The 25,415-nt window shown below is 40.1% G+C and overlaps 1 protein-coding gene across 2 annotated transcripts in view; it reads left to right on the forward strand.

Moving 5' to 3' along the window:
• cdh13 (cadherin 13, H-cadherin (heart)) overlaps positions 1-25,415 on the forward strand; it is a 393,409-nt gene that overhangs the window by 154,474 nt on the left and 213,520 nt on the right. For both annotated transcript variants that reach the window (XM_037107511.1, XM_037107512.1), the window contains exon 7: positions 23,950-24,094. In XM_037107511.1, coding sequence (XP_036963406.1) covers positions 23,950-24,094 — 145 coding nt within the window. The remainder of the gene's footprint in view (positions 1-23,949; positions 24,095-25,415) is intronic.

Raw genomic sequence — 25,415 nt, forward strand, 5'->3', positions numbered from 1 at the left:
TCGGTTGACTGCCTGACGAAACCATTTCCCCAAGAACAAAGACAGAGAGAGGGGGGCAAGGAAATTTACTTTTTAAGTAAGTCAATTGATCTTATCCTGATTTTTGTAACCAGACGTGAGCGTGGGCGTTCAGCTGGATGCAAGCTGTTGATAAGCTGACTGGCTTTTGTAAAAACTCAAAAATAATTCACTCTGTAAATACCAACAGATGTGAGACGAGAGCAGGCAGGAGAGGAACAGAGAGGATGGCCACGAGGAGCAAACACACATATACTCACCAAATTTCTTTAGTTTTCCATCCTGTGGTGTCATTGCAAACTATTACATGCATGGAGAGACCGGGACATTGGCATTCAGTGGTTACAGTTGGATTCAGGTTGTTTACAAGCACCTTTCACACCCAGTCACAATGCTGTATCCCATCAATAATCTGGTTAACAAATAGAATGGTCTGCTAGATCAACATATAAAAAGACACCAGCTGCTGTCTTCCTTTATAAATGAACAATGTAGTATTCTTCTTATGGAAAGAAGTATAATAGAAACAGTGCTTCTTACTACCATGCTCTGAAGACACCAGTGTTGGGGGAAACTTGTTACCAAAAGTTACGTTTATCATTCCTATTATTAGGCTGCAGATTTACCAATTGTGGGCTGTAAAGATGCCTACAAAATGACGGTAGAGTCAATACACTGAAAAGTACATGTAGAGTTGGCTATGTGCATATGGCCAATATAACTGACATGTGCAACAATTGTTGTTTTACTGTAATTTTAGGTGACTCTATAGTACTATAACTTGTTAATTTTCTCAGTAGATAACACTGTAATGTAACAAGTTACTAATGGCAGTAATCTTGTAATATAATGAGTTGCCAAGCCTTATTTCTGAAGCTAAGGAGCACATCACTAACTAACTGTGCTCATGGGTTACATAAAAAAACCTAAATCTTGACGAAAGACCCACTACAGCAGCCACAAAAAGGATGATAACATTCATTTTGCTGAGCAAATTGTTTAGTCCTCATAAGTTGCCAGAAGAATCTAAACATTTTTCTTGTCAAACTACTTTTATCTAGCTTTACAATACATTACAAAAATGTCTTTATATGTAGCTACTCGACTTGAACTACTCTACTTTACCCACATTTTACAACATGGAAATAATGTGCAGTGATATAAAGTTTTAGGTCCTTGTTGGCTATAGAAAAAGTTGGTATGTGAAACTCAGGGGAACAGACCGAAAAAGAGGAAAGAGAGAAGAGTGAGGAGCAGAGAATGAGCGTCTGGGGAGCTTCTCCATTAAGATTTCACTGTGTTCAGCATGGACAGTTCAGTTCTGCAGAGAAATATTTAATGACACAACAAATGAGCTGAATCAAATGTAAGGAGTGAGATTAAGACAAAGAAGAAGAAGACAAACAGTGGCACAAGTATAGAAACATGCAGACCTAACAGACTTGTAAATTAACTTAATTTCAGAGTATTATTTCTTAAGATAAGTATGATTTATTAGGACAGCCAGCTACGAATTTTTTATTGTTGAGTACGTTACCTGCCAGAAGTAGCTGATTGAACTATCTTCTTTTACTTCATTGTTTCCACAATGTGAAGTGTCCTGAAGTGCTGTTAACCCTCATCTGTTTGGCTTCTTTGCAGCTTTAGATGATGCTTTTTTTTTTTTTTTACATGAATGATGGTGATGGAGCCTGTTTTTCATTTACTTTCCAGCACTTGTCTCTCACTCTTGTTTCAGTATAATACTGCTGTACAAGAATGTTGAATAACACCCACTGTGTCTGCTCTTATTCAAACAGACACAGACTTGATTTAAAGTCAGTCAGAAGATTGCCGGCTATAACTAAGAGTAAAGAGATTAAACGTGATCAGCTCATCTCAACATCTATCAACACCATGCAGATAAACTTGAAATGACATTAAGCGATATTGGATATGTGAAAGAATCTCCTGGATTGCTCTAAAAGATTCCCCTTCTTTTGGGTTAAGCTTCTGACTTGTTCAGTAAACATGACTCTACAAAGCTGCGGTATAACTAATGGAGCTGGATCTGCAGTGCTGGGTGGCTGATTCTGAGCACAAAGACTGTATGGGTCGTTTGTGATAGCAGTGTTGCTTGTGTTTGCATGATTGTGCCATTCATTAGTGTGGTTTATTTTTGTTTTTATGAGAATGAAAAGCACTAAGAGCTAGTTGGAAACTCACCACTGGCTCACACTCACTAGTGGAGGAGGGGACCACACCAACCTGGTTACTTTAATGGAGACGTATTATGCTAATTATCCGGGTTCATAATTTTATTATGGGTTACTAATAGAAAAGGTTGACATGCTATAAAATCAGTTTTTTAATACTGTCCAGTGCTGCAGCAGTATATTTCCCCTCTATCTGAAAGGGTCATTCAGCTCCTGTCTCTTTAAGGCCCCCCTGCCGAATACCCACTCTGCTCTGATTGGTCATCTCATTCACGCCTGAGGCAGCACTGCTAACAACAACAGAGGAACTGTGCTAAATTTATTCTCACTTGCATTAATATTCAAATGTTTGACATGGTGACGTAGTGTAAAGTAAAGCAATTTAAGGTGTGACTAATGACGAGGCATTTCATGAGCAGTGTTTTCTGTGGGAAAGAAGCTTCCATTGGTGCAGAGCTTTTTAACTTTCAAGACCTTTTACATGCACGAGAACCTATTTGTCACACTGCAGGAAAAACAAGAAATGCATCATAAGTCTCCTTTAAAGAACCAGTCTGACCATCACTGATAATGTAATATTACCTTTAATGAGACATGGATGTGGATTTCCATTTCAACAAGACAGAAAGATGTTTCTGCCTGTTAACCCTAGTGAAATTAGTCCACTTTCCAAAATCCTCCCCCTGAGTGATTTTGCCTTCACTGTCTGACCATAAAAGCTCACAGATTTAATTGAAGGCTCCAGTCAATGGCTAAATAATTCCATCATTGTGGAAAAACTGAAGCGGTCTAATATGCCATTATTTCAATATCCTGGAGTGAATCAGCTCCTAACACCAATTATGCCATCACTAATGGTCATCATTTTTCTAGCCTGATAGCTGTAATCACTGAATCCAAGATGGTATGCTGCCATATACACATACTGCACGTGTGCATATTGACTAGCACACACATTTTACACACATTACATGAATGCATTACTTCCTTTTCACAACCAGACCTGTGTGATATCCTGCTCCCTCTCCTCTTGTTATAAGGAGATAGTAAGTCTGTTTTCCAGTCATAACTCTAGGGTCCCCTCTCATATGCAGCTTCGCCTTTTTAACAATGGTTCAGCACTGTGTGCAGAGTGCAGACTGCACCACTTTACAGTGCTCAGTGCTCCTCACATGGCTGTCCCAGTTTTTTTCATTAAGGACGTCTCCTCATCCCACTGTAGCTAACGGCTTGTGTGGGGATGAAACATGAAATATTCACAGCTTGATTGAAATCACCATAACTCTAAAGGCAGTTTAAAGACAAAGGGAGACAGGGAGCTCAGGGTCTTCTACTTTTATATGAACAAAAAAAATAAAATAAAATAAAAAAATAAACATGTTAGATATAACTGTTGAAGCTACCTGTTTCTATTCTGTCTGTGGGTTGCTAAAATGGGGGGAAATTGAATTAGAGTCAAAAGCAAGCAGACTGAACTTAGAGACACGTCTGTCTATCGATTCAGCTCCTTGCACCATTTCAGTACAATGGACAGTTCCCCACCTACACACACACACACACACACACACACACACACACACACACACACACACACACACACACACACACACACACACACACACACACACACACCATACAGTATCTACGTCATATCACATCTGATGAAGAAATGCATGTTGTTTGTATCTCGAAGTTTTGTAGCAAGGGCTGTTTGCCGTGTTAACGCAGTCTCATCAGGAGAAATCAGTCGGACCTTCCCCCTTTGACCTCAATATTATTAGTGCTGCACCAAAGCAATATTCGATGACCTAATGACCCTCCCTTCTTTTTTAGATTCCTTGTCTCTCTCTGTCTCTCTTTTCTCTGTCTCTCTTTTCTCTCTCACTCTCTAAATATATCTGAAATTGTATTCAAAATAGGCAACTAATGGGAAATACAAGAAGAACAGAAAACTAAACATTAAATATTGCACAAAATTATTATTAGTTGGTTTTTGAAAAAGGTAGCCAAATGTAAGACACAGTGGCAGTGAGGTCAAAGAAGGAAAAGTGAGCTTTAATGATAAGCTGATGTCCAGAGTTCAAACTACAAGTAACTAAGAGCAGGCAATGGAAAGTCCCAGGAACAAACTAAAGAGAAATGCAAAACTGTGGACAAACCAGAGACTAGGGAGAACAAATGTGGGGATAGAGAACACATAGAAGACACAGGTGATGCAGATGAACCATCGACCATTAAAGATTTTTAATAATAGTAATAATAAAAAGATATAAATAATAGATAAATGCAGGTCCAAATCTGAAAAGTCCCTGATCCTGTTCTGGCAGAAGTTGTGACAGTCTGGTGATTCATAAAACCTTGTAAGGTAGAACAGTCATATCCCGGGGTTATGTTCAGTGCTTCACTGCTAAATGTATATGAAAAATTCACTTTTTTCTGGCATGTTATTCAACACTTTCACAGATTTGCCACATTGAGATACGAGAGGCTTGTTAGATTAACATGATATGAATCGTCAGCCCATGATACTTTCGAAGGTAACATTTGAAGGAAAATGTCAGTAAATGTCAAGTCGTTTATCCATATAGAAGCCACCGTATTTCCTCTAAGGTGCTTCCTCAAGATATATGGTGGATGATGTTTTGGATACAGATCTTTCTGTCCTCAGAGTGTGGCTTTTCACACTCTGAGTTATATGTCAGTCTCATGTCTGTGCAGCCTCAGACTTTCTTAAGTGTTACTTAACCCAGGTTACATTCAGCAGACCCTAAACCTTCCTTCCACTCCTTGCCCTCCTTCTTCTCCCTAGTTTATGGTATGATGATGATTGATTGATTTTGGCAAAAGAAATGCTTCACCCACCCCACAAGGTCATTGTATATCAAAATAATACCACCTCTGGCTTAGAAAATAATCAATAAAGCTGACTGCCCTGCTCTCTAAATGCAGTGGTCAGAGTTTTGGAGGCTCAGCTTAAAATATAAGGACACTGTTGCAAATGAAAGTACAAACTAAGCAAAACTTGGTAAAACACATTACAGAAAAGCACATTCTTAACTTGAGCATAGCAACAGCAAGGGGCCAGCTCAAGACAGATGGAAACTGGGAATACTAAACAGGCTATTACTGGAACCACAAGCAAAGCAAACAGTAAGGCCCAGACCAAGTAAACATTTGCTGTGGAAGAACAAACAGACACAGTGATCAGCTGGGCCACATGTTCACAAGGATTTAATGTCAAACATTATTTTCTTATTAAGCTCAATTAGGGTGAAAATGAATGCTAATGAGATGGAAAATGGAGAGAAAGGGAGAGGTGTGCGGGGCTTATCACTGTGCTTATGACAAGCCAGGGTCGGGTCGAGAGTGGCGGGGAAGAACTCCTAATTGGCTTAGAACAGAGGACGGATAGAACGTGAAGCGATAAATAACAGTCTTGTTTACACAGGTAGAGGGCTGACCCTCAGTAATGCAGGTCATCACAACAATAAGTGCGGTGGGTCCCTCGTACGTGCTCACCTTAGAGATGCCTGAATTTTAGGGAGACATAAAACATACAGCTCCAAATAGAGCTGTGGACATTATTTTCAAGTTGAAATGGCAGTGTTTATTGGTGATTTCTGCATACAGGAAGCTCCTTGTTGTCAGAATGGTGTTGCTGTTGGTACTGACTCTCTTTTGGCCTTTTGCATCACAGCCCAGTATTGCCGCTTGAAGCATCCAATCTTGTGATGTCCTTTGACAGCAGATCTAAAAAGGCACCATACTCCCTATATTCTGTCTGTCATGCCACGGTACACAGTGACAAAGGAAGGGCTCACTAAAAAAAACAACATATAGACCTATCTCACTCTACAAAGGCCAAGCTGTGAATTGACAGCTGTTTAGAATTTTAAATTTTGAAATATCTTTATAGCTTTCAATTGTGAAAAAGCTGTCCCCTCAAAACAGATTGGGGAGGTTGTCAAACTGAAAAAATCAAGCCAAACATTTTAACCTATATTTACCTATTTTTGACAGGGCAGGCATCAGATGGTGGCATCCTTTGATGGATCACTCCCATGGAAAGGATTGTGGCTCAGGCTTCTGATCTGTCTCTTTATTGTGACATTTTTTTTGGTCACAGTTTTGTTTCAAGGTTAACAATGCTAAATTAGATTTTAAATAAATTACTGCTATCAAAAATACAGATTTTACAATACATATCGATTCTGAATATTTGAATCAGCTTCAGTTCTCATTGTCTTCAGATACATCAGAACCAGCTACGCTTCCTCGCTCTCTCCTCTAGCCAACAGCGAGTTCACACACACACACACACACACACACACACACACACACACACACACACACACACACACACACACACACACACACACACACACACACACACACACACACTTCAACAGTGTATTGCAAGAACAGCAATCCAAATCCAATCATGGATTTCCATGAAACAGCTAATAGAATGCTAGTAGATCCTTCAGCATAGTTTCCTGTTGCAACAAAGCCAGAAGTATCTGTCACCCACGAAACTCTTGTTGGACCTGACTTACCAAAGGGCCCGCAGGGAGAAAACAAGCAGATATTTTCTCCATGAACACACTCTGTTGGCTCTGTCCTTTTCTTTATACATCCATGGCAGCTTCACACAATAAAAAAAGTGTTTAGTGGACGAAAAATTACTATATGCACCCCAGTGTAGATGAGTCATCAAGATTTTCCAGGAAGTTACAAACTTACAAAAAAGTGTTTAACATTTACTCCAGTCATTTTGGGTTTGTTTTTTCCTGTGGTATCAAAAATGGCATAGCTATTTTTCCAGGTATTGAATCAAAGTTACAAAAGTTGGTATCATGACAACACCAATGTGAATAGAATGTTATACACTTAAGTGTTAGGGTTAGGGTTTAAATAAACCTAATCGTATTTAAAGAGGCTGCAGTTCCCCTGTAGTTCACCTACAGAGCCAACAGGTCTGCAGACGATAATGTGAACATAGCCCTTCACTTCATCCTCCAGCAACGGAACACACCAGGAACCTACGGCAGCATCCTCTTTGTGGACTTCAGCTCTACTTTGAACACCATCATCCCGGATAAGTCTGGACTGTCTTCACCTACTTTACAATCAGTCATGTATTATATTTTTATTTTGTCCTTTATGCATTTTTAGTATTGTTTGTGGTTTTGTTTCAACAATATTTAAGTCCGAAAGATAAACTATTGATGTTGGAGTGTTGCGGATGAGGAGTGTCACATCCTGAGCAAAGCACATGCATTTCTGTGCAAATCCAAGCTATAAGCACAGCAAACATACTTTCACAAATGACCCATGGCAAGAAAACAATCTGTCATTTATCTGCTTTGTCAAACTGTTACACCACAATTAACAATTACTTATATGTTGTGCACAGTAGTGTGAAATGCAATGGATTAAAGGGTATGAATAAGGGATTTGTTAACAGCTTTCTGGTCTCCTCAGTCCCTAAGACCCCCTGACATTTACTCTCACACTAGTGTGCTCTGCTGTTCTCCATACATTTCAGCCCAAAAAATAGCAGCTATATACTAATCCTCTCTTTACACACAGTACACATACAGCACAAAGATGCAAGTTAAAGCATTTCGAGGCAGGTCTATATTAACAGTCCTAACAGTGTAAGCATTAAATTGCTTCAGGCTTTATATTTCTGCAGACATACAGAACACTCAGTTCCCACAATTTGTTAATTTGATGACTTGGTGGGATTTCATCCTCACAACCTTGCAGCACACAGCACAGATCTTATGGATGCCAACACGGTTTTGTTGTTTAATCAAATTTTGCAGTCACTGCTCCCCTTTTTATCTGTCCTTTTGGCTTAAACCTGCTCCTCTGTGGCTGTTTCCCTTGGCCATGGTGTCAGAGAGAGAGGGCTTTTGATTAATCCGTCATGTTGCTGAGGTGGTGGAAGAGTGACGGAAGGCGAAAAGAGAAACAGTTGACCCTTGTGGAGGTTAGAAGCAGTACTGTGTCTGTTTGTTTGGCAATGTGTGTGTGTATATATCTTTGCATGTACTCACATCCTTTTGAATATGTAAATAGCCTTTAGGGACTAATCTTTAGATCAACCAAGGCAAAGTATTCATGGGCAGTGCAGTATAGAAAACAGAATGAAGCTAGCTGGCACGGAAAACATTCTTAAACCTTTCATGAAAATATATTTGGATGTGGTTAAAGGAAGATATCTCCTGCTCACTGTTCTCACAACTCTGCTCCACAGCAAACATGCCAGTTTAATAACTTTCAATGTGCATATCAATGTGCATATTGCATGTGGATGACCGAGAATGACTGTCTGCTGGTTGTTTGGAAAGGACATGACTTGAATCAGCTTCGCGGGAGCATTACTGTATATGGCTATGAAAAAATTCCTGTTAGTAAAAAGATTTGTGAAAATGATGTGGAAACATATGTTATAAAGAAGCAGAAACAGAAGCAAAAGTTTGGTGTTTGGCTGTGTTTAAAAACAATTGTTTTTTGTTTGGGGGGGGGGGGGGGGGATTTTAGTCATTGTGCCTTCAAATGTGTAAAGATAAACTGTTTCCAGTGGTCAAATGTCAAGAAATTGTCCCATTCTGATGAATGTGAAATCTCAGGAAAGCCTGAAGGAAATTACTTCAGCTTCTTCACAAAAGTCCACTTGGACTGAACTGATTGGAAATTCTTTATAAGTGGTGAATGGTCAAGGTTACCTCAAACTCAGAAAAACAAGCTTTTGGCCATAACTCGACAATTCGGACACTAACTGTGAGAACATTTCAAATGTGGGAAAATGATGGTCAGTGGTCAACTTCACTCCAACAAAGTCATTTTTTCTTGTAGATTCTTTGTGTTCAGTCAGAATTAGCTTCATTGACTGAGCATGTGAACACATAGGAGGAATTAGTGCTGGGTGGTATGACCAAAAAATGTATATCACAGTATTTTTCAAATTTCAAAACGGTTTCACAGTATATGACTGTGTGTGTGTGTGTGTATATATATGTGTGTGTATGTGTATATATATATATATATATATATATATATATATATATATATATATATATATATATATATATATATATATATATATATATATATATATATATATATATATATATATATGAGAGAGGAATCACATTTTGTGCCATCTCATCACACGCCAAATAGCTCATGATAATTTTTGGTATTGTTAATGTGATGGGAACAGAAAAGGTTAATAAGAGTGGATAGTAGAGATAACACTGGACACAGCAGTTAACCACTTTATCAATGACGTCTTTCAGGGTTGTTGCGTTACATGAAGGATTTTATTCATGGTGACTATCCCATAGGCGCGGCCATACGGCTGCTACTTATCTGACCTTATGTGATGTTTGAGTAGAAAAGAGGCACAGGTACTTATGGATATGGAAATTCATCGAAAGGTACATCATATACGTCAGCCTAGATAAAAGCCAATTAGGGCAAAGTCCTGACATCATGAAGGTGGGTCTAGACTTGTGCAGTACCTGGAGAGCAACTGCTCAACTGCTCTGCAGCCACCTTGCTCCCGCGATAACCTAAGGTCATGTGACATCTAATGCGGAGCTACTCCCATCCAGGACACCATGGACACATTTTAACCAGCATGCATCACGATTTAAGCTGCGTGATCTTGAACTCGCCTACAAACTGCAATGTCTATCCTAGCCATCTTTACCATAATGTAACATCAGAGCACTAGTGTTTACCCTCACCACGCCTCACAGTCACACCATGCCTGTTTAGAAGCACAACACTGAAAAGGGTCCGGTCAGAAACAGTGTCGTGCGGTGCAGCATAGCGTTCTGAACGTTGTGTAATCAAATACACCGGTATGGGGGTATATTAACGCTTCATATCATAATGAAAATATACACCAGTATTTGTTGTGAACTGGTATACCGCCCAGCACAACGAGGAATTTAACTGTTTTTAGTTCTTAGTTTTTTTTATGGTGAAATTATTATTAATAGACATTCAGCAGCAGTCAAACACAAGCTCATTGGTTTTGCTGATATTAAGCATCAGCTGACTGTCATAGTGCCATGTGGCAAAGCTCTTAATCAGATGAAGACAGCATATTTCTCACTGGAAATGTTCAATTATATACAACTGACATGGCAATATGTATAGTCACATTTGCCAAGAACTGCGCTCATTACATTTTACTATATTCCTTTTAATTTTTTATTGTATATAAATCTCTCTCCTTCCGGGCTCCGCAGCGCACAGCAACTGTCTGTCAGTGGAAACTGCTCTGTAGCTTCACCCTGTCTTCTCCACACAACACTCAGTGAAGCCCCAGAGTATTTGGTGAATTAATGGTTTATTTAGATTGAAGCAAAGTTGGTGATAATCAGGACGGACTAACTTTAACGTGATTTCACGAGGCAGTTAAGCTGTTTTTTCTATTGGGATAGAGCAACATTTCAGTTCATAATGTGTCCAGATATTTTTTTCTGTTTAACAGAAAAATCAGGTGTAAGCATATTTACCCTCTTGCCATTTTGATGGTTTAATTTGGTTATTTATTAGGGTATATCTCAGGGTATATATTAGGGTATATCAGTACTGCTTATCCAAATAAACCCAAACATCCAAATATAATGGATAGTTTGCGTTCAGTGCTCCTCAGTAAGAGGAAAATGGAAAGACTACATTAAGAGAGAACTAAGAACAGTGGACCAAAGGGAAGCAAGACAAAGAAATGAACATAAACAATATGTATTACATGTTCGGTATCATAACATGTACACACACATACCTACACAGACATACACCACTGTTTCATATAGCAATCTAAAGCCATCCTCATTTACAGTAGGTGTTACTTCATGAGCCTGGGACAGGTGAAGCCTGTTGTCCAAATCCCACTCCTGTTTTCTGCTTGGCTGGACTGTAATTTCCTGGGCTTTGGAGAGCAGGATACGCTGCCCTGCACACAGGAAAACAGCCCTGATGTGCACTTAGTCCCTGTATGTGGGCAAGAGATAAAGGACACACACATACACACACCATCAACACCACAACCTCTCTTAGCAAACAACCCTCTAGCCACCATAATAGCCCTTACTTTTAAGAAATATCTCCACAAGTCTTTCACACCATGTGGCCACACACCATTGCACTCAACTGAGAATGTCTGTGTTCTATAATTTGTTATTTCACATGCATAATTGTGTAGTTAGCTATGTGCGAAAGACTCTTTTCTTTTTGTTTAGTTTCTCAAACAGTTTTTAAGTGTCTTTACATCTAAAGCAAACTTCAAATAAACTGAATGTCAATAAGAAGGCGTCTTTGAAGCTCTTTTCCAGCGACTTCAGAGAGATTTTCCTCAAAGTTTAAGCATTTTTTTTCCTTTTTTTAAACCTTCCTTCAGGTCAGGATCATTTAACTTGGAGAGTTATGTCACTCTCCTGCTGTCCTTCCAGAAACCCCCTTTAAACCCCTGCAGACATACTGCTGTGCCCCCACTCCCAGATAACCTGATTAAACACTGAGTGCCCTGTTGCTCAGCCTCCGGCATTACCACTGCTAATTCAGCCCGTCTGCCGCCTGCTGAGCCACATCGACAACCCCTAATGCTCTATGCCCTCGTGCTAGGGCAGCTCCACTTTCAGCTGTAGAGACTGGAGACAGAAACACTTTAAGCATTATCTTCTATAAAATGGCTGACATTGACCACAGTCGGCAAGAAATGGACTGAAATTGGTCACTAGATTATCCCTGAGGGAAGTAACCACGTAAATACAGTAAGAAGAGACAAATATATTGCTCAGAATGAGAAGCCATCAACAACTGAAAACACACATTACTTCGTGACTCCAGTGTCAGCTGAAGGTAATTTGTTTTTGGTTGAAGAATCACTAAACACACACAGAAAATGATGGTATCTGCAGATACAATCTCATACTTCCATTAGGGCAAATTGACAAAGCTGCACAGTACACACTCAAGCAACAATCTGAAAGTGACATACAATAGAACTATAAACACACAAATGCCTGGCTCACAGAAACTGCTCAGTCTGGATGTTAGGTGCTCCTGCACCCTCCTCCAGCTGTGCCAGTGAGCAGCGCACATGGTGCCGTTAGCTAGCTTGCATGAGAACTTTACGAATGAACTGGCTAAATTTGTCAGTGGAAAAGTTATTACTCTCAGCAGATATTTTAGTTCTAACAAGACTGTGCTACCTAAGCTTTTTTGTGTTTATTGTATGTACTGTATTTATTCAGTCTGGGGAATCCCATGACCTCGAGAAAACTTTAATGTCAGATCATGGCTGACTCAGCAGTGACCAGCAATTGTCTCGATGATGCTAACATGTTAGGCTGAAACAATTGGCCTGGTAAATTTGGAGAACGTGCAGTTTTTTTTGTTGGTTTTTTTTAACTTCTTTTAATCTGTGAAGCCTTACATACTAAAGGAATATAAATTATTGAGACAGAAATGAGGGAAGGAAGGGAGTCAACACTTTTTTCTGCAATCTTTTGCTTTCCATGCCAGCAAATCTGAAAGGCATAGTCTTCATTTCTTAGGGTTTCTGTTGAATAAACTGAACAACTGAACTGTAGAGAATCTAAGTGGTCTAACCGTGTGTAGCATGTCTTTAATGACAGAAGTTTAAAGAACTCTGTCATTATGAGCCGTTCTGAACTGACATTAGCTTGGACAGGTTCAGTGACCCGGGTGGTTATGTGTTACTGGAGGCATACAACATGTGTTAGCTGTTAATTTTGGTTTGTTCAGTCATGTCATATTGTGGTAAATTATATCAAATGACCACGCTTCAGGAAAACAGTGATATAGTTTCCTTCATATGATCTGAATAGACATACTGTTGAATCTCAGTATGCTGATCATATCATCTTTCCTAACGTATCTTTCCAACAGTCTTTGTATTCAAAGAGAAAAATTAAATACCTATGCAGTAGTTGTCTGTTAATGGAATGGTTAAGTCCTGAGTACACCATATCCTGTAAGGACAAATATAAAACATCGCAGAAGACTTGATGGAGGCAGCAGCAGACAGGTAAGCCCAGCTTTCCACCAGCCCTCCAAACAGTACCTTCAGCACCAGACAAAAGGAGATTGAATTATACTTTAGAAGAGCAGGGGGGCTATTTTGTACGGTTATCCACCAGGGAGAGCCTTTGTGACTCTTTCAACGCTTTTCAGAAGCAGGATTATTTTTTATCTTGCCAGACGGCCGGCTGAATGAAAGATCTTTTCTATCATTTTCTATCTTCTCTATACTTTTAACTCCCCCACTCTTTTTCACCTTCCATCTTTTGTTCAATCTCTTTTCCTCCAAAGACCATCTATTTATATCTTCTTTGACATTCTGAGGGCTTCATTTCCTTTGATGTAATGAGGAACATGTCTGATCAGTGACTCTGGGATAAAGGGACATATAAAAGAAATCCACACATGACACAATTCAATATTCCAAGAGCAGTTTTGGCTCCAATAAGACAGTCATATTTTGTGGTAAATAATTCACATTTCCTGAGATATTATTTGCTGGTGAAAATTGGGTTTCCAAACCACTGATATTAAATTTCTAACTGCAAGTTCAACCGCAGTGGCATTCACATCTATATGTCAAGATTTAGAGGTGGTTGTTGTAAAATGGATTTCACGAGCTGAGATTTCATTTTCAACAAGAATCCCCATTAATGTAAAGTTTTCAGTTTAAGATGGGCCATACTCATGTCTAAGAGTACTGTGATCTGACTGGGATCATAACACACAGTAGTAGACTATGATAATTATTCTGATCATGCTGTGTACCAAATTGAAACAAATTGTTTACCAAGCTCAGCGGTGCCTGGAGAAAAGTGAGTATATGCTCAATTTATGCCTCAAAACAGCCAGCAGTGGTTGAGCATTTTGTATTCTAAACACTTTCACGTAAGCAGCAGTAGGATGTAAGCACATTTACTCATGGAGCTGCACAATTTAAAGGTACTTGTACTGCATTCTCTATTACACATTCTACTTCACTACTTCATTATTCACTGCAGCTGTCTGACAGCTTTGGTTACTTTGCATATTTGGATGAATTATACAAAATATCATCAGCAAATAAACAATGCTGTGTAAGTATAGCTAAAATATGATAATATTATTGATCCCTGGGGGGAAAGTATATAAACTATTTAGCTCCACCTTTACCTGCAACACCATAGAAATGATGAAGGCGATGCATCAATGATTGTAATCCAATAACATTAAAATGAGAAAAGTACGTATACTATTCTGGAATGAGCCTCTCTGTATGAAGATTACTTTTAATTTGGCTCTTTGAATAAATTATAATGCAAATACTGTTGTACTTGCTTTCGTGAAACCTTCAATGCACAACCTCTTTTAATTTTTCAGCACTATGGTATTACTACTGATACAGAAGTAGAACTCTACAGTTATGGCTATTCTTTCATATGAAGTTAATCCAAAATCACGGGGCACTTAAGGGATATTTGCACATTGTCATTACCGCTGCTTGACTTCAAGGAGTGAGGATTGTTCAGTGTCAGCAACATAAGAGGGGCAGACTTTGATATCAATGCTGCTACATAGACTACAGATTCAACTATTTCATATTCTTCCTGAGTCTATCCACACATGAAAATTGCACCTCTGACCTTCACCCACAATATGTGTGGGTCATCACTTCTCGTGCCCAGGAGGATGAGCAGCAGCCTGTCAGAGGTAGAGGCCTTAGGTCTTAGGACAAAAGGTTCAGATGTTTCACACTATTGAATGAAAAATGCACTATTCCCTGCATCATACGTTGTGTTGTGCAGCCAGTAAACAAAAATTTGAGAATAATTGTTTCAGTTGCACAGATTTAGCTCTGCTTTGTTTATTACAAGACATGACAAACAATTGCACTCGGGTCATTGTCTCAAAATCAAAAATCCATTGATTGTCTTCTCTTATTCCCAAACATCCGGTGGATCTATTTCAGTATACTATATAGTCCAGAGTATAACATTCCATGCATAACTGGCAAAAGAATCTCATCTGTCAAAGACTCCTCTCATTTCACTGCAAAATGCCTTTATTGTTGACACCACTGATCCTGTGATAGCGAGCGTCACAGCCCATTTGAGCAAATATGAACTTGTATTCCTGCCCTGGAACCTAACACAGCCAAAGGATGATCACGTAGAGAGGGGACCCACTCTCTGTACCCGCCCCTCTCACCTAAGCCCCTTACACACTAGTCACGCGATTATTGATGCATCTTGTGGCCCATGAGATTTCAGATCCAGCAATATGTATTTTTTTATCGTCTTTCTCACGCCTGTAATTGTATACTTTCCAAATGTATGTATTTTTATGAATTTTGCTCTTTGAATAGACAGTCTTTCCACCTAAGCACTTGTTAACACAATTTTGTATGCATGACATTAGTGACCTTTTGCTTTTTTGTTTTTTTAGGGAAAACTGTTGTGGACACATTGTATAGATAGAGTCTATAGAGTTAGGCGCTTACAGAGCTTCTGACTTTTGGGGATAAATTCAAACTGTTACCTTTCAAAAGGGCCCTGGACCATGTCTGTACTCTAAATGGTTCAGCAACGGCTTTGATTTTACATTTTCCACCATATCAGTAATTCAGTAACTCATAATTCAGTCCAGAGTAATGTGGTAGACTAACTGACTACCAACATACTGCAGTCCTAAGAGAGACATCTAGGATGACCCAAATTACTTTTGCCAAAGCCCTAATCTGGTAATTTCTGAGCTTGGGTAGTTTTTGATTATATAAAGTTGTGGCCTCACTTTGCAGAAAAGAAGCTCTTGATCAGAAAACTCTTAGCCAACCCCAGAGAGAGCATGGGGAGCACATGAAACACACTTGGCAGCTGTGGTTCCTCCTTGACAGCCTGCCTTCATGTTTTAATTTCATTGGTATAGAATTATTCAAGTTTTTGAATTAGACGCAGCAGATGAGTACAAGCATGGTGGACTAACATTCTCGTGTCCCAGTGGGTGAAGCTGATGCCTTGAGGGCTACTCTTTGAGAGGAGTAAAGAAAAAAGTAAAATTCCTTAGGGGATGTGAGGGGAAATAACATCTCTCTGTTTTTATCCTTTCTGTTCTTTAGAGGGTGTTGTGTATGACACTCTCTTCACGTATACAGACTTTTCATCCACCCACTGGTTGCATACAGATCTGACCAATCAAACTCACTTTGCTGGAGCTGCACAATAAAGCAGCTCAGCAACTTTCACAGTGATCAGATTAAGCCCCCCTTGCTGTGCGTTGGAGGAGCATTGAGGAGAGTTTGAGGGATGGAAAGCGTTCCCTCCTAGGGACCCTCTGAACTGTGTTAGGGCAGGACCGGGGGTTCTGCAGGCTGGAGAGCCGGCTGCTGATAAAGGCAGAGCCACAGGAGTGTTTGGAGGTGTGCGCTGCCTTATTCACCTTGAAGCCACTGCAGAGCAGTTTCACTGGGATCTTAAGAAAACGTTAGGCAGGCAGAGCCCCTTTGAATTCACCACCCCAGCAAAAGGGAGGACTACTTGAATGGCTCAGGAGGAGCTGCATGCTGAGTGAATGTGAAATGAGAGGATGGCAGTGGAAGGCAATGGAGACGCTTCCATATGTATGACTCGACCCCCTTTTCTCCGCTTCCCTTTTCACTCTTCCTCTTGTCTGTGTTTAAGGCTGTGATAAAGCCTATCCAGCTGAGCTACCTTTCCCTCTACTTCTGCCACAATGATCCAAGCACCCAATTGACTGGGGCTTCAGCTCATACCTCTGCCTACAGTAGATCCCTTCCCTGTAATCAATCCCAGCTTCTCATCTTGGCACAAAGGCCTTTTAAGACTTGAACCTACAGTAAAAGGTATCCTTGGAGACAGGGGAAATGAAAGGAGGGGGTTTGGTTCTACTGTAAATTGGACTTGGAGCAAAGTTTTTTATGTTTCCCTAATTCCTGTTTACTGTGTGTTGAATAATCGCCACTCAGAATCTGTTTAGTACTGAAGATTATCAAGCCACAGACCATTTCACCAATGGTGTGAAAGAGCATAAATGTATGAGGTCTGGCACCAGACAAGTAAATGGTTCTTGTTGATCAGAGGATTGAGAGAAACTGTTTTCTAGGTTTCCAATAGGAAATCATACTTAATCCATTTGATCCAAATTAGCCATGGTGTATTCATGATAAGTAATCACATGGGTAGTGCGTGGGCAATGAATGAGTGCATCCTTTATTTAGAACGAAAGTTGGCCTCAAGTCAAACTGCAACCTTTCCAACATGGAGAAGTATGTAAGTCCAAGTGTGATAATAATCTCAGCTCCCCCCCCCCCCACACACAGTCTCAGAGCAAAAAGGAAAGCAAGACGACAGTGCAGGAGAAAGATGCGTTAACTGAGACCTGTAATGTTCACAGAGAAGACGGCCCACAGTCACAGTTCTGCACTCTGAAGACCAATGTAGGTCAGCCAATAAACACAAAACACAGAGGTAATGGTCACAGAGTTCATCATCTCCCCCTGTGACCAAGCACCGCTGATCCTTCTCCAATTCTCCCTGCCTTTAACAAGCAAATTTCCCATCAGCGAAATCACTGCCACATACATGCTAATTCTCAACTTGGGGAACTATTTTGCTATCATCTGTGATAGAGACAAAATAGCCTCCTCATTTTGCTAACAGGCAAGTGATGAGGCGTGTGAGAGGCATGCAACGCCTCTGGTCTGACTTAAACCACTAATCCACCACACACACATGCACGCACACACACATACACACACACACACACACACACACACACACACACACACACACACACACACAGAGCAGTTTGACTGTTCAGTTCTAATGCTTTGGCAGCTCCCCAGAGGTACAAGTGACTGATGGTGATGGTGTGTACAGTAAAACTTATGCCTGCTATATTCCTGAGGCTGATTTTTTGTCTCAAAAGACCTTATTCCACATATTCCCATGCTAACAGGCTGATATATTTGGAGAAAAAAAAACATGCGTCTCTTGTACCCTTTTTATGTAAATTAGGAAAGGAGGGTGCACATATTCTCTGCAGTCTTTCATTATGCAAAAATCTCAAGGAAGGAAAGGAATGGTGCACAGGTGAAGATTTGCACAAGCATCCAAGCAGTGGGGATTGGTGAGGATTCTTTTGTAGTCAAGTACAAATGAAGCTATTAGAGGAGACCGTGCACCTACAGCTCAGTGAGAGAGAAAAGGTATCCTGCTTTTACCAGATTCTATTTGATAAGTTTCATTTTTGCTTGCAAAGACAACTACTTAATTTTAGCTACTGTTTCACATAAAGCCTGCAGGCTAAGAAAAATGCTCAGTAACAGATTATAGTTTTGAGACTAGGTATAAAAGTATCCTCAGTCAATTCGGCTTCAGATTTAGCTTTACATCTGGATGAATTTGGCAGCTTTGTTGGGTTGGTATTGGAGTTTTGTTTTCAGCTGTAATGATGAATATTTTGAATGTAATGAAGCTCTGATTAGCACCTCTAATGATTTTTCTTCATGGCAACAGCTGCTGATGCTTGTGGGTACTGTAGTGTACAGAGTGATCTGGAAAATTAAAAAAAAACAAAAAACAAAACACAGAACTCTCAAAACACAAACTAAACAACTTAAAATTGGTCATAATCTACACCTGAAGCACTGAAACATTATCTGGGAGACTCCAGTGTTTGTGTGTTGAGGAACATTTAGGATATCATCAGCTGAAATTATTTTCACATTTATCCTGCAGCAGCATCTTCACACCTAGGCCTGGGCGATAAAACAATCACGATATCTATCACGATAGACACGTAATCAATAACAATAGAAAATACATTTGACAGAACGTTTGATTTCACTAAACTCCATTGGGGGGGGCGAAAAAAAAAGGAAGAAAACACTGATCCAGAACCGCAAGGCATTCTGGGGGATGTAGGCAGAGGAAAGGCTTTAGCCTCTTGACCTCCCCTGGCCCAGCTAAGTAAGGTTGGTGGGATTAACAAACTCACTTGCTCTTCGGTAACCTAGCAACAGCCTGTTGAGTGACATGCACAATAGCACTTTCATGTTTCGCCATCATGCCGCATAACTGCTTTAACAAGAAGAACAGTGTGGACCAAAGGAGAAAATGAGTGCAACAGCACTAGAGGAAGTTGTGGCTATAAGAGGAAAGGTCACATCACCAGTTTGGCAGTATTTCAGACAGTGTTTCCCCTGTATGCATTCTGCTGGATTTTCAGCGCCGCTGCTGCAAAAGAAAGACATGATTTTTCTCGGTTTATTATTGCAGGTGAAGGGCGAATTTAAGTTGCACACAGTGAAAGCACTTCACCCTAAGTTATCTTGAAATCAATTATTGTTGTCATTACTGCTATATGTATAATTTTTACAAGTCACCGTTTAAGTTGAGTGACTGAACAGGCTGCAACAGGCCACTCACCGAACCAGGGTGAAGTTAGTTCTAGGTTGGATATTCGGTGGATATTCTCTCTGGTCCAGCCACAACTTTACTGAGGTTTGCCTAGTGTTAACAGTGATGGTTAGCTCATCTCCAGAGCCTTGCGCTGAATTGCTGAAACTGATTTAGGGACCATCATTAAATTACTTGGCATAAATAATTAAAACAAAATAATTGCAGCTTGTTCAATATCTTCCATGTTATGTGGCCCAGTGACTCCAAACCAGCAGCAGACTGTATTGATAAACTGGGCGAATGAGACACACCTCTTTATAGTACTACCTCTATAAAATATTAATATGCAGAAATTATGTTTTTTTTTTTTTCTCTCAATAGCTTCCATGTCATGTGGCCCACTGACTTCTGAAACAGATTATGTTTCCATAAGAAAATAAATAATAATAAAGAAAATAATGGTAAAAAAGTTCTCTAGTGCTAGAAGTCAACATATTTTCAAGCAAGGTCAGCTTCTACACTATTTTGTGTCTGTCTTAGATTCTGATTCTGAAATCCTGAAAATGTTTTTTTTTTTCTTCAGAAATCTCACCAGTAGTTACGATTTAAATGGTTATTTTTTTTTAAAAGAAAATCTTATTTCAAATAGGTAAAAAAAAAAAAAAAAAAAAAAAGTAATTAAAAGTAATTATCAATATCAACTGGTATGAAACACTTTTTAAGCCATATTTGGGCTTGACAAAGTATCAAAGAAAAGTACAAAAACCTGACGAGACGGGCATGGAACAAACGCAGAAAATTCTTGACAAGATGATGGCACGGAGCTGGCTCTTTGGTACGCAAGACAAGATGAACTGGCAACAAACAAAGGGAGACACAGACCATATATACACACCGTAATGGGGAACAGGTGGGAACAATCAGGGTAGGGAAGACAATCAGACTGGCAGGAAAAACACAAGGGGAAGAGACAAGTTAACTGAAACGAGAGTAAATGTTCAAAGTAAAAACAGTAAACCACAAGACAACATTGCCACAATACAACTAAACACAACCAGCTTTCTCGGCCATGACAGCATGTGTAAATAAGTTTAGATAACTTACAACTGAAACCAAATTAGACCGCACACTGACAAACAATATCATTTCCTTTTGTCATTGTTAATGCAATGCAAACTCAGAACCATTTACAGCATGTGCTATACATTTAGCGTGGAATCGGGGTGAAGGTTTTTGCATGTTATACCGTACAGCTCAAAGAAAGTCATGCAAATCAAAGCTATTCTTGGCTGTCTTTGTTTGAAAGATGACAGCATTTCCTTTGCCGTGAGACGATGTGTATTTAGATTATGCATTCCCCCCGTCTGCCAGGTTATTGCTGCGACGCTGGTGCGATCCCCCATTTGAATGAGCCAGTGCTCAGCACTTCACAGCTAATGTTCTCATTCACTCACTCAGACATGCTGAGAAGACAAAGCTACAGCGTGTGCATGTATTAATGTGTGTCTCCATGTCTGTGTGAGTAAGTCATGCGTTCGTACAGTACACTTGTTGGCACGGGACACAAATTCTTGTGCCATGAAGATCCTTGGGTGCTTGTTTCTGGCGGATAATATACGCCTGAGAGTATGTGAGCCCGTGTGTGGGATCTGATCAGTGGATTGGATGAAAATGCATACGGGGTTGAGAACACTATTCCTTGAGAGTCAGCAGTTCTGCCGGGTGGAGGCAGAGAGGGAAATGGTCCCTCACATGAATAGTCTCCCATGGTATAGATGAGAGAGAGAGAGAGAGAGAGAGAGAGAGAGAGAGAGAGAGAGAGAGAGAGAGAGAGAGAGAGAGAGAGAGAGAGAGAGAGAGAGAGAGAGAGAGAGAGAGAGAGAGAGAGAGAGAGAGAGAGAGAGAGAGAGAGAGAGAGAGAGAGAGAGAGAGAGAGAGAGAGAGAGAGAGAGAGAGAGAGAGAGAGAGAGAAGGATGAGATGATGTATGGAACCATTAGGATCCTAACACCTAAAACACTTAGTTCAGCTGCATGTGTGCCATTATACTATATGCTCCAGGCTCCGCGGTGACAGACGGATAGGAGGACAAAGGAAGTGGAAGACAGAGGGGTGAGATAGAGAGGGATGAGTGGGATGACCCATGTGATAGAGAGGTTGCGTGATGTCATGCATTACTGATAGGGAGAGGAAAAGGCTGGTAATGTGATGCTGCAGATAAAGGAGGAACCTCGCTCTGCTTTACTCTGATGAACCTTTACAGCCCTGCTCCAGCGCTAATAAAGGAAGTGAAGTGATCTCTTTAGCCACAGATTAAGACTGAGATGGAGGTAATCTCATTACATACGGCATATTCATAAGTTACAGATCGCTGACTTCATCTGCAGATAGGATTTCTAGTAGCTTACATGTACATTAGATTCATCCTAAACTTGTAACAAGCAGCAATGGCAGTGTAGCAGTGCAGTTTTGTCTGTAGGTATATACAGTACATTCTCCCAGGCCCTAGTCTCAATTAATTATAGATATGAGGCTTTAAAATTAAAACCATATTCTTTTTGATACATACATCTGTTTAATTAAAGTAAACAAAAGAGACTACTGCAGAGAAAACTTCCTTCAATGAACAAGGCAAGCAGTTCTCTCAACTACGGTTTAATTTTCTATGGTAATCACACTGAGCCATCCCATTATTCTAACAGTGTGCCTGTAGCACCTTGGAGGAAAAGCGGCCCTGTTTTTTTTCTTGTGAGTTGAAGTTGAGTGAATAATGTTGCAGGCCAATTTGTGATTCTACTTGTCTTGAGTGAGAGAAAATGGCTCTATGTGGAGTTGTCCATTTTTAGTTTACATTATGCTTTATTAACGCTGTGTTTTGACATATGTCCAGATACTAGCCCCAAGCATGCTGAGTTTGTCAACAAGAAAAAGGAGTGCAACAGAGATGTGAGCGTTAAACCTGACAATGTTTCTTTGTCTTTTCTTCCTGACAACTGTGTCAACACACTAAACAGCTGCGTGTCGGTGTTGTCACTGTGAGTATGTTAACACGGTGACAATGGCACAGAGCTCAAAGCTCCACTGAGCCTAAATACTGTGTCACAGAGCTGCTGGCACGGCTGTGGACTGCAGACAAATCAGATTTGTTGCTCAAATCAGATCTTGAAGATACACTGTCTGCCATTGTCCTGCTCGCCAAACAAATTTGCGAAAATTGCATTTTGAGTGTGTTTTTTTGCTGTCCAGACTCCTGAAAAATCAATCAGGATACAATCAGAATATGGCTACAAAATGATTTGGGCTTGAAGTCTCAATATAGCCTTAGTCTTTTAGATCTGTTGCTTAAACAGATTTTTATAACATTGTTTTAAGTCTTTATTTAAATGTGATTATAGCCACTTCAGTTGGTATAGCACAACAATACCAACACATTGTCTTAGGCTTAGGGTTGTGAGCTGTAAGCTACTTTTACAATCTATTACTGCAGGTTTCGCAAAAAGAGAAAAACTGCAATGTGCTGGGCAGCTAGAAAACATTGTAATACAGCAGAAGAAGAGGTAGACTCACTGGACTGGACAAGGCTGCCTGTTTGTTGAATTGATAACATACAAAGTATTTCCACTATACTCCATTAAGCTGTCCCCTATGTGAACTTGGGGGGGGGGGGGGGGGGGGGGTTTACAAACAGTAAGGCGAAGTAGGGAGAAGCTGAACTCATCAATATGTGATGTAGGTCCATGGAGGACCTGTCCGTGGAGGGGGAGAGGAGGTGAAGGACTGAATAGGTTTCATTTATACATCTGTTAAGTGCATGTAAAGGAATCTATTTACATGCAAGGACATGTTTTAGTCAGGTTTAAGGGAAAGTAATAATCAGGTACTTGTTAGGCACCGGGACCAAATAATTGTATTATTGAAATCCATAATAATTGCCAACCACCGGCATCAAAGATTTACTAATTGCAACTGTGTTTATCTGTCTCAAGACAAATGGAGAAAATTCAGCTATTAAGCATCATTGGTATTTATAGAGAGATATGTAGAACATTTCTGTGATGTTTGCAGGGCAGATAAAGTCATTTTTTTTTAACTGTGGCCAACTTTTTAATTGGAAGACTGGTGGGATGTTTGTAATAGCTGAAGGCAGAGCAGTGCAGTATTTGAACCAGCCACCTACGGTTTAAGAAGATTCCTGTAAATACAAGTCAACCCCAGAAGAGCGTCTCCATTGTGGAAAATAACCCCTTTGTCTTCCCTCCCACACAGCTGGAAGTTTCAACCACAGACTTCTCTGGAAACATAATCGAGGGACCAGCCATACTAGTGATCACTGTCATTGACCAAAATGACAACCGGCCCATCTTCAAAGAGAGACGTTACACAGGAGAGGTGCTCGAAGGGTCCCCTACAGGTAGGTGACACTGTTTTATTGAAGGACGTGATAAGAACTGGGCTGTTACTGGATTTTGCTGGACATCAATAACACACACACTCGACTGTAACACTGACTGATCTTTGGCATGGTCTCAGTGCCTGGTTTTGTTGATGATAATATCTACATGTGTGTCCTGAGCAGGTGGTTTGTTTGTAAATGTCGTGTTGACTCAAAGCCACAGCATTATCACTGCTGGGAAACCTATATTATTTTACATACGTACTGACATACACATGCACAGTGCTGTCCAGCTCAGTGGCCAAGAGGTTAGAGCATAGAGCTCATGCCCATGTGCAGGACCACAAGGAACTATTAGACTCTTTTCCGGTTTGACAGACAGTGGAGGACCGAGAGATGTTAAAATATTCCACATCTCAGTTGCAAGAGCACGCGCCCCATATACAGTGGCTGGGTCCTCGCCGCAGTGGGCCAGGGTTAAAATCAACCCTGTGGCTCTCACTTCCCTGTTCCTTTCTGTCTTTGTTTTCCATTCACAAGAAAGCCATCAAACGGACAAACACATGTAAAATCATATTCCACGTTCCTCATGCATTATGACATTTATTTGATTTTCGTAAACACATACTGAACATACAAATTAACATTGCTGTCTGCTGTCCGTGGGCTGGTACACAAGATCACTGGTTATAATCTCAACTTTTGGGAAGGCAGTTTTGGCATTTCTGGCAACGAGCTTTCCAGCATTCACACTGCATTTTTTTTTAGCAGGAAATGCATTTTCTTGTTCCAGACCAATGGCAGATTAATGGCAGACAAATGGCTTCTCAAGAATATCCATATTTTTGGAGGCTTTATATATGATATTTCATTTAATTCACAACTCAGTTAATCTTTACTAAAAAGCATTTTATCACGTGCAGATCTAATGATAGTATGTATTCTTAAGAAACATGGAAAAAAGTTATTCAACCCTTATTGTTTATTCAGTCTTTTATAGTTAGAGTAGGCTTGTGTAAATGAGAGTAACTGTAAAAGATGTACCTGCCCTCCATGAAGGGGCTGAAAGCAACACCGCTATTTTGTTTATGTTTTTTTTGTCTGTTTTTCTACTCACAAAATCTGATGACATCAGAATAACTAAAGGTGTTTGCTTTAAAATAGCACACCATATACCCTTCAAGTCCCTTCCATGCCTTAACTGAAATAGTTTAAGCATGTTCTACTGTGTGTTAACATAAACCGAACACATCACAATGAGGCAGACAGGACCAATCAACTTCAGTCTATAGGCACAGATGTAAAAGTGCCAATCAGAAGGGTGATTGTGAGTCACTGC

Source organism: Acanthopagrus latus, chromosome 8, assembly GCF_904848185.1.
Source record: "Acanthopagrus latus isolate v.2019 chromosome 8, fAcaLat1.1, whole genome shotgun sequence".
Taxonomy (NCBI): Eukaryota; Metazoa; Chordata; class Actinopteri; order Spariformes; family Sparidae; genus Acanthopagrus; species Acanthopagrus latus.